The 17489-nt window shown below is 45.7% G+C and overlaps 1 protein-coding gene across 2 annotated transcripts; it reads left to right on the top strand.

Annotated features, from left to right (window-relative positions):
• Positions 1 to 1234: 1234 nt before the first annotated feature.
• SMPD2 (sphingomyelin phosphodiesterase 2) lies at positions 1235 to 16556 on the top strand. 2 transcript variants are annotated; one of them, XM_033152519.1, is made up of 11 exons: positions 1236 to 1336; positions 5697 to 5867; positions 7714 to 7810; positions 8054 to 8130; positions 9509 to 9602; positions 9722 to 9811; positions 12375 to 12457; positions 12772 to 12904; positions 13822 to 13926; positions 15230 to 15386; positions 15735 to 16556. In XM_033152519.1, exons 2-11 carry the CDS (start codon positions 5818 to 5820, stop codon positions 16076 to 16078), a joined length of 1230 nt encoding a protein of 409 aa, XP_033008410.1. In that variant the 5' UTR covers positions 1236 to 1336; positions 5697 to 5817; the 3' UTR covers positions 16079 to 16556. The 2 variants fall into 2 exon arrangements, with proteins under 2 accessions (XP_033008411.1, XP_033008410.1); XM_033152520.1 differs by lacking the exon at positions 12375 to 12457 and having other exon boundaries at positions 1235 to 1336; positions 12746 to 12904.
• Positions 16557 to 17489: the final 933 nt, after the last annotated feature.

Raw genomic sequence — 17489 nt, 5'->3', positions numbered from 1 at the left:
TAACAACTTAATTCATGCCAGAGGTCCGTTCTTAACCTGAAACTGTTCTTAACCTGAGGTATCACTTTAGCTAATGGGGCCTCCTGCTGCCACCGTGCCGCCACTGTGCGATTTCTGTTCTCATCCTGAAGCAAAGTTCTTAACCCGAGGCAGCACTGTATGGGTTAGCGGAGTCTGTAACCTGAAGTGTCTGTAACTCAAGGTACCACTGTACTCCGATGTTTCTACAACAAAATGGTGCTTGTTCCCATGTAAATGCATTTAACTTCAAGGCATCAGAAGCAAACTCTATTTACTCCTTCACTATGGCACTATGATTTAAGTACCGGTAAGTTTCAAATGTGAAACTGACCATGCTCAGAATTTCTCTCTTTCTTCTACTCAGGGTAATAAACTCTGTTGTTACAGGTAGGTAGCCGTGTTGGTCTGCCATAGTCAAAATAAAATAAAAAAATTCCTTCCAGTAGCACTGTGCATGCACATGAAAGCTCATACCAAGAACAAACTTAGTTGGTCTCTTAAGGTGCTACAGGAAGGATTTTTTATTTTATTAAAAAAAATTAAACTGTTGTTATGCTCTTGCACAGGGGCTCTTCCTACCTTCAAGGCCCGCCTGATTTTCAACCCTCTCGAGTCACAAAATTATGTAAACTTCTATTGAAGCATGGTTTGGGGTACTTAACAATAAATGCCTGAAAAGATAATGGGGCTTTAAAAACAACAACAACCCACCAACTAAGGAATGCTGTGTTATTTTTTGGGCGTAATTTCAAAAAACGGGCTTCTAGTGATTGACAAGAGAAGTGAAGATGCGCCCTCGCTCACTCTCTCTTACAAGCACAGCCATTTTCTGCCGTACTTTCTCATATCTCATTCTACTACAACCGCTCTTCGCGGAGGCAGCGCAGTTTTTAATACTTTTCTGCAAGTTCTTCAAAAGCACAACAGCTGCCGACAGCAGAGAGCTTGCGGGCACCGGCCGCCCCAAAGCATTTCGGTACTTGCAGTCCCCCCCTTTTTTTTTTAAAGCCCCCTCTTAGCGAGCGAGCAAGTGCTTCTCCTTTCCGAGCCGACAGCGCCACCTCCTGGAACTTGTAGTTCCTCAGGGCAGGATGCGCGCCTTGAAGCTGCGGCTGCTGCGGGGAAGGAGGCCTACAAACCCCGGGATGCACTGCGCGCCTTACAGCTTGAGGCGAGGCTGGCCCTCTTCAACCGAGGGAATCCGGCTCCTGCTGCTGCCGGCTAGGCAAGGTCTCCGCGCAAAGAATGAAGTGAAGGGAAGCGAGAAGTGGGAAGTGGGGCTCGGCTGGCCGGCCTAGACAGCGTCTCCCGCCAGGTGCGTAGTGGCTCTCGAAGACTCCCCCAAACCCCCCCCCACCCACCCACCCCCGGTGCGCGCCCCTTTTTCTTTCCGGCCGCGCCTTGTCTTGCTCTGCCATAACCGAAACTGTGCCTGAGCCGGCAAGTCTAGCCTCGGAGCGATCAATGATTTAACATAGTGGATCGATAAAGTGCGCTGCTGGAAGACTCCCGCGAGCGCCAAGCACTGCGCTCGGAGATCGACTTGGGATCGAAGCCCGGAAGACACGCTTAATTATGGCCCCTTCCCGTGGGACGTTTAAGGTTATATGGGGCTTAAGGGAAAAGATCCTAAAGCGCAAAGTCGCCTTCCCTTTGGTGAAATCCGGCCAAGAGAAGGGAGCGCAATCCGGGGAATTGATCTCAAGCTGCCACATTGCATTAGTGTGATTTAGGGATTTGTTTTGCTTGGCTTGTTCTTTCCCCCCACTTTTAATCTCTTACTATTTTGCAGCCGCCTTGGGTTCTTCCTTCCTCCGCCCCACCCCCCAAAAGAAACGGGGGATGTACGCATACTAGTAAATATATATATGATTTTAAGGCAATCTTCTCTTGGCTTGGGATGCTTTCACAGCTAATGCGACTTTATTCATTTGCATTAGCCGCAATCGGAACAGAGGTTGGGGACCTGTGGCCTTCCCGGTGCCATTGCACGACAGCTCCCATAATCTCTGATTATGCTGTATCCAGCATCACGCATTGAGCACCCCTGGATTTTGCCTGTCTTCACAGATATGTGCATACACTCTAGTCTCTCATATTGTCTCCAGTTCTTCTAAAGTTAGTCATAACTACACCTTGTTAGTACAGGGCCATCATGCCTAGTAGTCGTCAGTGGCCTTATGGTTCATTTTACTAGGCTCTTTTTGGAAGCCATTCAAGTTAGTGGCTGATACTGCATTCTATAGTTTAACTATGGACTGTGTGTAGTTCATTTTGTTTCACTATTCAGCCCCATTGGATGTGCCTGGGTTATACTATTAATAAAAGAGGAATACAATATTATTTCTCCAGACTCATGAGTAATGTTATAATTTTGCTGTGTCCCTCCCCTTCTACTCAAAAGCTCCAAATGTTATAACCTTCGTTCATATGGAAGTTGCTCCACCCCCTTGTCATTTTGATTGCCCTTTTCTGAACCCTTTCCAGCTCTGCAGTATTTTTAAGATGCAGCAACCACAACTTGAATGTATAGGCTAAGATAAATTAAAACTCTGCTCCCTAAATTCCAGGAATGTAAAAGCTGCTGAATGGATGCCAGATCGTTTATTATTTTGAATCAGAAAAAGCTTATTAGCAATTAATTTATGGGCCTGTAGATATTGATACTAGTCTGTGCTAGTGTGGACATTTCAGTGTTCCTTCATTCCCCTTTTGTTTGTTCCATTTTGTTGTTGTTGTTTGAATTGGTGTTACTTCCCTTGTTGCCAGCTTCTTATAAGGAAGCTGTGTAGGGGATTACATGAATACCCCTGGGAGGTAGGCACATGACAGTCTTACTTGTGTGTAAGTCATTGCTTGCATGAAGAAGCTGTGGTCTATTGTAGTTCCACAGCACAGCTAGCAAATACTAGTTGTAGGGGAGTTACATGCTTCAGACTGAGTGGTAGCTGAACATTTGCAATGATATGCAGTGGTAATCCTGACACCTGCATTATGCAGTTTGCCATTGCTGTGTATTAAAGCATCCTTGCTATAGACTGAAGAAATAAAGGCAGTAAATTTTCACCGAGAAGCACAAGGGAAGTGCTATACTCCCAAAACTCTTGGGGATAAGGCAGGCTCAGTATGAACAAAATGAATATATTTTCTGGGAGCTGGGTGCTTACACATAAATTGAACTATAGATTGACATATGTATTTTAAAATCTGCTCAATCCTTACTTAGAGGAAATTCTCAAATTATGGAATTTTAATGTAAGAGTATTTAGCCTTAAAGGTATACATGAGTGAACCTTTTAATCAAATTACATGTTTCTTTCCAAGGGAGTACTGAGACATATAGATGGTCCATCTTAGGATAGGACTGTTTACTAGTCCATAAACCCCTAATCTGAAACACTTGTCAAGCAAACTGGTTTGTGCTCATACAGTGGTACCTTGGGTTAAGTACTTAATTTGTTCCGGAGGTCCGTTCTTAACCTGAAGCGTACTTAACCTGAAGCACCACTTTAGCTAATGGGACCTCCTGCTGCTGCTGTGCCGCCAGAGCATGATTTCTGTTCTTAAGCGGAGTTCTTAACCTGAAGCGTACTTAACCCGAGGTACCACTGTATTTAGAATATACATGTACTTTATGAGAAAATTGGGTTAGGCTGCCTGACTCACTATTGAGTATTGAGAGGCAATGAAACACCTTTATCCAAATGCTGGGAAATAGACACAGTAAGAAGCATCCTAAAATGAAGTACAGTGGTGCCTTGGTTTACGAACTTAATCTGTTCCGGAAGTCCGTTCTTAAACCAAAACCGTTCTTAAACTGAGGTGTGCTTTCCCTAATGAGGCCTTCCGCCGCTGGTGCCCTTCCACCGTTCAGATTCCATTCTTAGACCGAGGTAAAGTTCTCAAACCAAGACACTTTATTTCCGGTTTTGCAGAGTTTGTAAACCAAATCGTTCTTAAACCGGACTATTCTTAAACAGAGTGTACTGTTTTTCCCCTTGAAGAAACCAGGAAACACAGTGCAGATCAAAGCTACTGGCCAGAAGCAAGGGCCAGTCTGCGTCACTAACTCGCCACCAATTTTGTGGCAAAACCATGCAAAAATGAGGGTGTGCATGTCTTCAACATGTGGTTGTCATTTCTTGCTGTCTGTGTATTGTTGAAAACTCAAAATATTTACCACAGCCATTTTATTTCATCTTGGCAGTGAACACAAGGGAAGCTACTTTCCCTTTCTTGCTAATTCTACCTGATGAACAAGTGTAAGAAAATGCATTCAAAGAAGATGGGAGGGAATGGTTTGAGGGCAGGGTGGAAGCAGTAGTTTGAAGAGCAGACCCCCCCCCCCCCCCCGCTTCTTTGCCATGCACTCCCTCCTGGGTTCTTGGGCAAGCTATACTGAGAGTCTGATTCAGTCCAATAAGAGACAAATCCCTAGCCTCAAGGGCAGTAAAAACCAGTGCTTATTTTCAGGGGGTACTCCAGGGTACACAATACCAGCACCTCTCTCTCTCTGTGTGTGTGTTAAGAAGTGTGGCACTTACTGTAAGAACTTCACGGTGAGTACTGGCAACTATTTTTCTAGGGGAAAAAGCACTGGTAAAAACCATAAATGATTGTGAGGAACTGATATTGAGGAACATAAGTAAATACTATAGGTTTTGTCATGGGTGTCCCAACACTCCAGCATGGTTGAAAACAGATCCTTGAAGGAAATTCAAGAACTGAGACTTGGATTGGGTGTCATTGACCTGTGAGCACACGGCTTCTTGTCCTTGGAACTTTGCACGGAGGGATTGCCAGTAGGAAAGAGCTTCAGAATCTACCAAGTAACACATGGTATTTTTTTAAAACTGGGTAGGCCTGTGGAATCACTCATAATGCTTTTTTTATTTTTTTAAGGACTAGCCCTGTGATGTGTTGGTCATCAGTGTGGCATGCAGTGGTACCTGCATAGCTTCTGAAGTCACACACACACACACCTCCCTTGGTGAGGGTGGTTACCTTTTTCTCCCTCGAAAAGTACACAGAGCTAAAGGAGGAAGTTGGAAGAATGGCACTCTTTCCCCACTTCTTTCAGTTCTATGTGCTTTTCAAGATTCTGATTAATTCTGCCGGTTCCAACTTTCACCCAGATTCCTCGGAAAAGCTAAGTTTGTATGTGTGTGCTTTCTCTCTGTGTGTCGAGGTTGGGATGAGAGAGAAATGCCCAGAGAGGGAATAATGGGGCGCCAGCACCCTCAAAGATCTATTGTCTTTACCACGAGGGTTTATTGCCTGGAAAGGTGTGCATTTGTTTATGCTTATCACTCACTGACAAGGGACTGCGGCATTTTGGTGGCAGTGACAGCACTGAAGCAAAAGACTCCAGCTATCTGGATTGAAAAATGCAAAAGATGGGCCTTGCTTGACCTGAGAGTGTCCCTTTAATGCTTTATAACTCTGCTAATCTTTTGGTCTTATCTTATCTTTGCACCTCTCCCTCCTATCAAGGACTTTCAGATGCTGTTGCCCAGAGGGCTTTAGCAGAGAGAGGCATTATAGGCCTTGTCCACAAAAGCATGTGCTGCTTGTTGAATCAGTGCCACCAAGGCTTCATCCTTCCTTGTTTTCCAGCTGCCAGCATATAAGTCTTAGTTGCAATATTACAGTCACACTTCCTGTTCTTCTGGCAGAGGAGCAAAGCCAAAGTCTGACACCTTGCTTGCTGGAGAGCTGGAGGCAGAACCTGTCAGCATTGTGAGAGCAGCGGAGCCCCATTTGAACCCACCTCTGCATTGTCTTGTCCCAACTGTGATGGATAAGGGCCCTCAGTTGCAGCTGCGTGTCTTTGACCTCAATTGCTGGTGAGTTTTTCCATTGCTTTATTTTTTGTGTTTGTTTAAGGCAGGTGAGGGTTGGCTCTGATCTGCATGACTACTGGCGAAGGTTCAGTCATGTTTTCTGATCAAGAAGTTGCTGAGTCTTCTGGGTTACGATCCTCAGAAAACATAGGCAAACACATTCTTCACCTTCCAGTAGCACCTTAAAAGGTAAAGGGACCCCTGACCATCAGGTCCAGTCGTGTCCGACTCTGGGGTTGCGGCGCTCATCTCGCTCTATAGGCCGAGGGAGCCGGCGTTTGTCCGCAGACAGCTTCCGGGTCATGTGGCCAGCATGACAAAGCCGCTTCTGGCAAACCAGAGCAGCGCACGGAAACACCGTTTACCTTCCCGCCGGAGCGGTCCCTATTTATCTACTTGCACTTTGATGTGCTTTCGAACTGCTAGGTGGGCAGGAGCTGGGACCGAGCAACGGGAGCTCACCCCATGGCAGGGATTCGAACCGCCGACCTTCTGATCAGCAAGCCCTAGACTCTGTGGTTTAACCTACAGCGCCACCTGGGTCCTTAGCACCTGGGTCCTTAGCACCTTAGAGACCAACTAAGTTTTTATTGGTATGAGCTTTTGTGTGCATGCCTACTTCTTCAGATACATTCTTCAGATGCACACGAAAGCTCATACCAAGAACAAACTTAGTTGGTCTCTAAGGTGCTAATGGAAGGAATTTTTTTATTTTTTATTTTGTTTTGACTATGGCAGACTAACACAGCCTACTTACCTGTAACATTCTTCACCTGTTTGTTTCCCTGTTTGCAGAGAGGAAATGATGAAGCTCTCGTGTCTTGGCCTGTTTTTTATGTAAATAAAACAGGGTATTATAAATCTCTCTGTGTGTTCCTGCCCTTTTCCAAGGCAATGATTAAGTTATTTGGCTGAATATGTATCTATGCTTAAATGGAGAGAGGGGGAATCTTTTTCATGCTGAGGGTCACATTCCCCTGAGGACAAATTTTGGGGGTGGGGCAGAGACTCAAGTGGGCAGGCCAGAGAAAAAACAGATGGAACAATGCATGTGACCTTTAATTTTGTACAGTGTCCTACATTCTAGCCACACAAAAAGTCAGAGGTTTTACACCAGCATGATGCACGTGCTCGTTCGCTCTCTCTCTCTCTCTTTTCTCCATTCAGGTAAAAATGAGACATTATCACTGTTCAGTGACACATTTCAGCCAGGCAAAAACAGGCATATGTCCTTCCAATTCCAGCACAGCTCATGTATACAATATAGTTAGATGGTAGAATTATCAGGTGATGGAGTCTATCATGCCATGTTTCAGGGTGGGGGAGGGAAGCCATCTGTTTTATTTCTCTCCCATGTAAACCAAGTAAAACAAACAAAGCAGCTGCTAGCAAGTCATGGAGAAAAACTCCTTTCATCTAATTCCTTTTTGCACTGGCGAATGTATAGTCCCTTGTATTACCCCAGGAATCTTCCACCCCATTATGACCTCATTTGGGGACATGCAACAGCTAGGCCTGACCAGTTTTTCTTATAGTGCTGCTTGTACATAAATGCATTCAATGTTTCTTTGCATTTAATGTGCATATCTTTTCCTTAATGTGCAACAACAGCTGCTGTGGGAGGGCTGCTTGCCTCAGATTTAACCGTTTCCTTCCCTACTGTAGTCCTGATTAAAATTGCTCCTTCAGATGTGCTTTTTGCATTGGGAGGAGTGATTCCTTTGGTTCTCAGTATGATACTGCCTTCTTTACCAGGTGTAAGTAATGAAAGGCTAAGATTGAATTGAGCAGTGAGCCTAGTTGGAACCTGATGTTTCACTCAGTTCCCTTCCCTTTCTATCCCTTCCAGGGCCATTCGCTACCTGAGCAAAGTACGGCAGCAGCGCATTGAATTGATTGGCAATGTCCTCAACCAGGAGGGATATGACTTGGCGCTCTTGCAGGAGGTGAGTACTTAAATCTGTTATAGTGCATCTAGTGTTGGCAGAGCATGGCAAGATCTTGAAGCACTATACATTGTTGCAGTGTTATATAAACATGATTAATCGGGGAGGAGGGATACTATGGGAGGGGGAGGGGTTAGCCCCCCCCCCCCACGCCTAGCTTCAACTTAGCCCACTGATTCAATTCCCACATCTGTTCTTTGGTTTGCAGTCACTGTGACTACAAGTTCCTCTCTGCTTTTCCAGGTGTGGAGCGAGAGAGATTATTGGGAGCTGAAAAAGAAGCTGTGTGACCGGTACCCTTCTTCCCACTATTTTAAAAGGTAAAAAGGAGCTTGAATAGTCCCTGCCAATGGCTCAGCTCATTTATTATAAGCTTGACTTCATAGATGTGCAATTTATATGATTTTAGAGAGGACCCTCTCAGACACTGGTAGGAAATCATTTCCACTCTTTAGTTTCTTGAGAGCATAAAAGGCCTTGGAATAAGTTGGGTCTTTTGCCGATCAGAATAATATTTTCTTGGAAACAGGTGCCTTGTTGTTTGTGCAGAAGCCTCACCCATTGTGACAGATAATTGTTCTTTAATTGCCCTTGTTCCCTTAGCAATCCTTGACTTCCAGATGTGACATGTTGACTGAATAGCCCACAGGTCTATTTTTAAGGCTGTGTCCTTTCTACGCACTTTCACCGGGACCCTTTACGCTCCTTTGTTCTGAGAGTGAGGCCAATGAGCTTTGAGGTAGAACTGCTTACTGAAGGTATGGGTAGATCAGGCATCCCCAAACTCTGCTCTCCAGATGTTTTGGGACTACAACTCCCATCATCCCTAGCTAACAGGACCAGTGGTCAGGGATGATGGGAATTGTAGTCCCAAAATGTCTGGAGGGCCGAGTTTGGGGATGCCTGGGGTAGATGCAGCAGAGTGCTGAGACTTGCTTGTGTCAGATGGAGAGAAGACAGCTGAGTTTCTGCTCCCCGTCCTCAGCTAACTAGATTACCAGCTCTATTGCATTAGATGAGAGGAGGAATGGTCAAGATATAGCTGGAATCCCTTAGTTCTTGATGCAGTACACATTCTTGCATGTGAATTACATAAGAGATCCTGCTGGTTTGTGAAACGGAGCCATGGTTGCACACTGGATCACTACATGGGCAGCATGGTGCATGGGTTGGATGCATGTTGGCATATACCCGGTGTGAAACCAACCTGCAGACCAACCTGTGAAACCAACCTTCATCTGTAGGGGACAGAACTTGGAACACAGGGAATCTCAATTAAAATTTTGTGACATTAGTTAATCTGAGTTTTGAAGACTCACCTTGTACAGGCCACTTGATTATAGATGGTTACCAAACCTTATGGTTCACTTCTTTGGCAGACACGGCATTAAACTCTTCTTAAATGTACATTTTGGTGGGCACCTGTGGCTTGACCTTGCGTGCTGCTACAGAAGCTAATTATGGTGAAGCAGCATCCCTTTTCAGTCTTGACTCTGTCACAGTGTCAGAAGACTTCACTTCGTCCCTAGAACCAGGAATAATTCCGAGGGGCCCTGAATGCCAGCCCTTTTTCTGTAAAGTCTCGCCCACATGAAACTCCAAATATTGGTTTCAAGTGGAGGATGGGAGCAGCGAGGATTGGCGATGTCCCCTCTCCCTGCCTCTAGCTGACACCTGTGGTGCCTGTGTCTTTCACAGTGGAGTGATTGGCAGTGGGCTCTGCATCTTCTCCAGATACCAAATCCTGGACACCTTCCTGTACCAATACTCTGTGAATGGCTACCCCTACATGGTGAGTGGGCAATGCCTTGCTTGGGGGTGGGGAACGTGCCAAAGAGCACCTTTCTTCTTTCACTGTGACCAGCGTTGCCTGCCTTTCTTCTACTGTCTTCCACTTTCTTCTCTGTACAGTTCCAACATGGAGACTGGTTTGGTGGCAAATCGGTGGGGCTTGTGGTCCTGAAGATACAGGAGATTGTTTTCAACATCTATGTGACTCATGTGAGCAGTTTTATTTATTTTGGTGTATTTTTTTATTTGTTTGTTACAAATTTATTCAGCTCCTGGAGCAAGATTACAGAGATAATGTGTGTGTGTGTGTAGATGCAAGTAGGATATACATGAGGAACACAGGATAGCACTTAGGATTTGCTTAGATTGCTAAATGAATCCTGTGATTACAGCTGTACCTTGGTTTTCAAACAGCTTAGTTCTCGAAGGTTTTGGCTCCCAAACACCGCAAAACCGGAAGTGACTGTTCCGGTTTGCGAACTATTTTTGGAAGCCGAACATCTGATGTGGCTTCTGATTGGCTGCAGGAGCTTCCTGCAGCCAATCAGAAGCTGCACTTTGGTTGTCAAATGTTTTGGAAGTCAAATGGACTTCCAGAATGGATTCCATTTGACTTCCAAGGTGTGACTGTACTGGCTTGGACTTCACAAGTGATACTGGTTGGTTGTTTTTACAGCCTATTTGCCAGCAGGGGGTGTTCATGAACAGCCAAGGCTTTTTATTTTCTTGGGTGGCACCTTCTTAACAAACAACATCACACACAACCTTTTTTTTGTGTTCTCTCAAATGTATGCATCATTAGAAAGCTGCTGTTCATTCTTATCCCAAGGTACAATAAATGCAGGCCACATTGCATAGATGAATACAAGCTGCCTGTTAAAGGATTAAGTGGTTAAAGGATTATGTATCAATTCTGTCATTTGTATTGATGTAAACCTCTAGAAAGTGGGTTGTTGTTTTTTTGCTAAGCATTTACAGTATATTCTGGCGTATAAGACTACTTTTTAATCCAGGAAAATCGTCTCAAAAGTCGGGGGTCGTCTTATACGCCGGGTGGAAAATCTGTGGTTGAGTATATCTCAAACTCTGTATTTTAACTGGAAAAGTTGGGGGTCGTCTTATACGCCCAGTCATCTTATACGCCGCAATATACGGTAGCTTTATCCTCAGCATATTGTATTTTATTTTATTGCTATGACTAGTAAGGTTAAAAGGTAAAGGGACCCTTGACCATTAGGTCCAGTCGTGTCCGACACTGGGGTTGTGGTGCTCATCTTGCATTACTGGCCGAGGGAGCCGGCGTACATTTTCCGGGTCATGTGGCCAGCATGACAAAGCTGCTTCTGGCGAACCAGAGCAGCGCACGGAAACGCCGTTTACCTTCCCGCTGGAGTGGTACCTATTTATCTACTTGCACTTCGTCGTGCTTTCGAACTGCTAGGTGGACAGGAGCTGGGACCGAGCAACGGGAGCTCACCCCATCACGGGGATTCGAACTGCCGACCTTCTGATCAGCAAGCCCTAGGCTCTGTGGTTTAACCCACAGCGCCACCTGTGTCCCTCTTATGGCTAGTAGGTAATGCAAATAAAATTTCTATGCAATGCCAGGCAAGCAGTAAGTGCAGTCCCAAAGATCAATAAACTAACTTCTGTTTGTGGGACTATCTCTAAATTATCTTAGCATTGAGGAGGAATAGAAAGCCGCCACAATGAAGTGGGTGAGAGAAACTCCCACAGGAGGCAGCCTTAATGAGCAGTATGATTTCACAACACTAACACAGGAACATCAGTGTTGCCTAATTCGCTGAAGCCCAAAAGCTACATGTGGAAATATTTTTGAGGTCTACTTACACTTGGCCATGCTGGGAGTTGTAGTGTAACGACATCTCAAGATCGTTTCTTTGGTGAAGCCTGGGTTACACGATTGGAGGATATTATTCTGGGGCACCTTTTGGGAGATAACAAACCCTGCCTACAGAAACAAGGGACTTCAGGGTAGTTCATCCATTCACACAACCAGCATTTCGGACACAACTGTGGTTGGCATTAATGCGAATAAGCTTTGGAATCGTGAGCTCCTGTCTTCTTCTGTGGCGTAGTCACAAAGAGGAGATAGAAGCTTCATTTCTATTTTCAGCTAATTGTGTCTCCCTGTTATTCAGTTACTTGGGCAAACACTAGTAAGTCTGAAATGCAGCAGGGATGGAAAACCTGCAGCCCTCCCGATGCTGGTGAACTCCACCAGCCCTAGCCAGAATAGACGATAGTCAGGGGTGGTGACATTTGGTGGGGGTCACAGGTTCCCCATCCCTGGTCCAAGGACTCAAGTGAACTTCAATCTGTAGTCTAGTTTCTCTAAATCATTGTGAAGATTAACCACAGTTCCAACATTTGGGCTTAACAATAATGCATGGTTAACTGAAAGTGGAAGCAAGATCTTGTGATCTTGCTGGAGCAGAAGAGGGGTGCGCACACAAGCCCAAGATTTATACCAGTAATGTGAAACAGTAGTTTAGTGCTATATGTGTACCAGATGGTACTCTTTGCTGACAGTCTTGGATCATCCGTAGGTCCTTGTGTGTCTCTGAAACTGTGAAATCCCACTGTCTGTTATAGAATTCTTCTCTTGTTGCTTTTGATCTCTGCCACAGGCTCCCCGATCAGTTTAAAGTGGGGCAGCAAGGCGAGTGCATAGGCTGTTGCTTTGCGATTTCACGTATATTACTATACAAGTGTGAATTTCATGTGTGTCTTGTTTTTTTTTCCTCCCAAGCTCCATGCAGAGTACTGTCGGGAGAAGGATGCTTACCTGCCCCATCGAGTAGTTCAGGCCTGGGAACTTGCCCAGTTTATACAGTAAGTCATGGGGAGACTCCAAAAATCTTTATCTTGAGGTTTGTGTGTGCACGCTTTGTCCCTCTCTCTGTTAGCTGGTTTCCCTCCTTGGCAGTATTCAGTGCTCTGGCTTAGAACATACTCAGTCCATCTAATACTAACTCTCCAGCAGCAGAATGAATGGGTGGATAGAGGGAGAGGATGCAGCCATGGTTTTGAGTTTGTGGTAGAATTCATGTCTAACACGGCTTATATCTCTCATGACAAAAAACATCCTAGTTTCATTGAGGGCTGCTTGCTTCCTCTCAGTCTGTGGCATCTTCTGATCTTCCCAGACATACTTCAAAAGGAGCCGATGTGGTGCTGCTTGGTGGGGATCTGAACATGCATCCAGAAGACGTGGGCATCAGGCTGTTGCGAGGTTGGGCAGGGCTTCGGGACTCCTTCATTGCAGCAGAGAAGGTTGAGGTGAGACTCTGGGTTCCACCCTATGAAATGGTCCAGAAAGGAGAGGTGTTTCTCCCTCCTTTGGTCACTCAGTAAAAGGAAAAGAAAGTTGCCATTGGCGCCTGGAAACTATAACCTTACCTTTATTTGGGTAAGAATGTCAAGAGATAGGTTACACCAACCAGATTAAAGGTGCCTCTTCCATCCACATGGCTCTCTCTCTCTCTCTCTCTCGCCTTCCTGAAAGCTCTGAGCTCTGCAGGCTGCACTGTCAGGCAGACTCAGTTGGCAGCTTCTTCCACAACACAGCTTGCTGCAGATGCTCATTACAGGGGTGCCCAAACTTCTTTCAAAGCGGGCCAGATTTGATGAAGTGAACATGTTGTTGAGCTTTTTTTACGATTGAAGTTGTTGAGCTTTTTTTTTTACAATTTCACCCCATAGTTGCTGAGCTTTCTTTAGGATTTTACCCCAGGACATATGCTGCCACAGGGGACTGATTAAATTGACAGGTGGGCCAGATTAGGCCCCCGAAATGGACTTTGGACATGCCTGCGTAGTATCTTTTATTAGAAGGGTGGGGAAGCTTCAGGCCCAGTGATCAAAAGTGACCCTCCAGGCTTCCCTATCTGGCTCCAGGCAACACCCCTCACTGCCTGTGCTGCCATACTTAACAGTGTGGCTGGAATGTGTCCTTCAACTCTGATAATGCACATTGCTTGTTGGAATAGAGATGATGTGAGAGAGTGTGTAGAAATAAGCCTACAGTATGCAAATGTGCATTAGGTATTCCATCTACTTTTGTCCCTGGCCCCGCCCACTACTGGCATATGGCCCTTGAAGCGTTGCCCAGGAGGGATTGCAGCCCTCAGGCTGAAAAGTTCCCCCACCTCTGGTTTTTTTAGAACTGAGAATTCAGACTCTGGTCTTGCTCCTAGGGTGGTGAGGATGGCTCTACACTCTTGCCCACCAACTGCTTCACAAGCAAGAAAGAACTGCGGTGCTATCCCCAGGGGATTCGCATTGACTACATCTTGTATAAGGTATGTATAAGTTCAAGGCATAGAAAGCAGACTGTGACAGTACAGAGTTCAGAAAGCAGTTAAGCAATAAAGGCTGTCAGATAATGGTTTGGCACTAGCCCCTCGACAGGTCTGTCTCCTTTTAGTATCCTCAGTCTGGAATGGGGAAGTGCACTGGTTTTCTGTTGCTGTTGGAGACTTCTTTGTCCAATAGTCTCCAAAACTATGTGCTCACAGATTGGTATGGCCTCAGGCAACCTCTTGGCACCGGGTTGAACTCCCTTGCTTGATTTCCTGCTGTTGTTGTCTTTGGGCATGTTCTCTGTAACAGCTGGGCCTGGCTTTTCAAGATATGAGGATAACACTTAAAGCTTTAGAGCCAAAATGAGCAAAGCACTAAGCACACTTCTGTAGGAACTTGCTGCATTTGGGGAGTTAGATTAGCTTGCACTGCTTGATCACTTCCTGAACTCTGTAAACATGTGGGCACTACTTGGACCACAGCTGTTGCTCCTTCCCACTCTAACACAGGGGTGTGGAAAGTTGCCCGAGATATCCAGCCTTTCCTGTAAGAGGGGAACTACAGTTGTAACTAATTCCTCGGTTTGAGGTGGACGTTTGTGAGAACCGTGGCCCTATGTTGATTTTGAGGAGAATTCAGAAGAGGGTAGCAAAGATGGTTAAAGGTCACATCATTGAGAAAAGGTGAAAAGAACTGAGCACATCTATTACCCATGAGAAAATCAGATTTGACGTTGAGACTGAAAATAATCTTCAGTCTGTATCAAAATCTTACCCCAAAGCTGAAGGCAAGAATGTGCCTGTTGCTCAACACTGTAGATATAGGGCAATGGATTTTAAATGGCAAAAGTTTAGATCAGGCATAGGCAAACTCGGCCCTCCAGATGTTTTGGGACTACAACTCCCATCATCCCTAGGTAACAGGACCAGTGGTCAGGGATGATGGTAATTGTAGTCCCAAAACATCTGGAGGGCCCAGTTTGCCTATGCCTGGTTTAGATTTAAGAAGAATTTGCCGAAAGAACAAGCCATGGGAGCAAGTTGCCTGAAGACATTGCTGAATAGCTTTCCTTGGAGTTACATGGTCAAATAAGCACATGATAGAACAGACATAGGAATTCTTTAGGTGATCCTTCAGGACTCTTCCAAATTACTTCCATCATTCAAAGAGGACTCTAATAAGAAGATAGTTTCCCACCCTCTTCACCTGTAGTCCACAGCCTAGAATTTCTGGGAGCCTTACTTATTTAAAACACGTGTATAATAAGCACCTTGTTCTCCTGCTTAACTTCCCTTCTTGTAGACTTTGTCTCACTATGAAGTAAAATGCAACCGCCATGAGACAACCACCGGAACAGCTCCCAACAAGGACATTCCTTATTCCGACCATGAAGCTGTCATAGCCACATTATCTGTGAGCAAGAGAGGGTTAGGCAAAGGACTAAACCATCCTAGTGTTGGTGAGTACCCCAGTTTCATTGCTTTGGCACAGGAGGGAGCAAGCACGCATGCCTTTGGGAAGTGGGGAGGGAAGGCAAAGCCTGCCTGCTCCATCCCCAGTGGTGCTTCTTCAAGGCCTATTCCCGCCTATTAACCTCCCTGGAGAGAAGAGTGTGGCTGTTGTGCTAGGGCCCTGGCTTCTCTGCAGGCATGCACTACCAGAGTCAAGAAGCCAGTATCTCTGCATAAAGTAGCAGTCTTGGCCTGCCTCTCCAGAGCACCCAGTGGGCTTGGACACAAACGTGTTAGGACTTTTATTGCCTCAACGTGCATTGTGGTTGAGTCCTGCTGCCGTCTTGTCTTCCTAGAACCGGTGCTGGTGGACGTCTTGAACGAAGCCCGTATGGAGGTGCGGGTAGGGCTGCACGCGGCCGAGCGGCAGCAGTACTCCTGCGGCCGCATGGCCGTCCTGGCCATGCTGCTGCTGGTGATGCAGGCGACCATGGGCCTGAGCTCCATGTTTGGCGATGCCCTCCTGCAGCCCTTCCCCAAGTTCTCCTTCTCGCTGCTCAGCCTGCTGGGGCTGTTGGTGTTGCTCATCTCGGCTGTGCTCTACCTCTTCCACACCATCGAGGTGAAGGTGCTGCAGGGGACAGAGGAGCAGATGCGGGTGGGGCTGCAGACACTCCAGGACAAGCTGAGCTCTGGGTGAGGCCTGTCGCTTGCCGGAACTCCAACAGGGACCAAGAGACTGTGCTGAAAGCTTTTCCGGGAGCCGTAAGTTCCTCTGTGCCGCCAGGTTCTGAGGGTTAGCCGTTTTTTAAGCACGTGGAAGCAATTGCCGTAGAAGTTTTTGGTTTGTTTTTAGCTTAATTCTAGGGCGATAAAACTTTCTACGAATAGTTCTGACCGTCTGCTGAAGGGATTCTAGCACAAGTACGATTTGTGCCGAAGGGAATTTTGAAACGAAAGCAGTTCAAGTGCATGTGGTTCAGCTGTGGCTGTTTAGAAACCAGCATTTATCAAACCAAACCACGCTGTTCCAACCGAGTCGGGTGGCTAAATTAGTACTGTAAAAGCCTGGTGTAAAGCAGATGAGTTAAAATGTGTATAGCTTTTCTAGTTTATACAAAGTTCCTTTTTGAATTGAAAACAGAATAAATCAGTCTTCAAATACAACAGAGCAGAAAGTAGCATTTACTGGTGAAATTATTTTTTCTTGAAACCCTTTTTATTAATTGCTTGCTTAGCACTTGAATGTACCAAAATCCTTTCACTGACATCATACTTCCTGCAGCTCTTGTGAAGTAGATCACTGTTGTTTGCATTTATTTGGAGGTGGGGAGTGATGCTAAAGGGCTTGCCACAGTCCAGCCAGCAAGCTTAAGGCTGGTGTGTCTTCTGAATAAGCAAATGAAGCTGCTTCCTAACAAGTCAAACCATTGAACCATGCAGGCCTCCAGGGTCTCAGGCAGGAGGCCTTTTCCCAGCTGTCTTGCCTAAGATCCTGGGAATCTGCAGATGCCAGTGTCTCAGCCTGCGACCTGCATACAAAAGACATGTTACACCACTGAGCATTTTTGGCTCTCAGCTAAGGAGCTAGCCTCCTATGTAATTGTGAGTCTTTTTATTTAGTCTCTTAAATACTCTTCTTCTGTTGGAAAAGCCCTCCTTTGACACCAGCGGCAACCTGTAGGGCTGGGATTAGCAGTCTTCAAGCCGAATTACACCCTTTTAGCAGCTTAAAACATCTTGGGAGAGATGGAGACCTATATGCAAATGAGACCAGGAATCCTACCTTTGGTATGTAGATATATTTTTTCTTACCATGGATGACCCCCCCCCCCATCCTACCACCCCATGCCCCTCTTCATTGTGCCAAGCTGGCTAAAAGTACTTCTCATCTAGCAGGCAGAAATGTGTTACTGAAGACATAGTTGTCAACCACGGTTACATTGAGAACATTGTGAGAGGCAGCATGCAAATAGCCCAGATAGCAGACAGGTCTGTGAAAGCATGTAGGTAATCATGTACAGCCTAGGACAGCATCTTTTTGATGCATGTGAGTGTATGTGTATAAGCTTAACCGGTAGCCTACTCTTCCTGAAAGGGGCTCAGAGCAG

The sequence above is a fragment of the Lacerta agilis genome, chromosome 6, assembly GCF_009819535.1.
Source record: "Lacerta agilis isolate rLacAgi1 chromosome 6, rLacAgi1.pri, whole genome shotgun sequence".
NCBI lineage: Eukaryota > Metazoa > Chordata > Lepidosauria > Squamata > Lacertidae > Lacerta > Lacerta agilis.
This window is presented reverse-complemented; position numbering and strand designations above follow the sequence as displayed.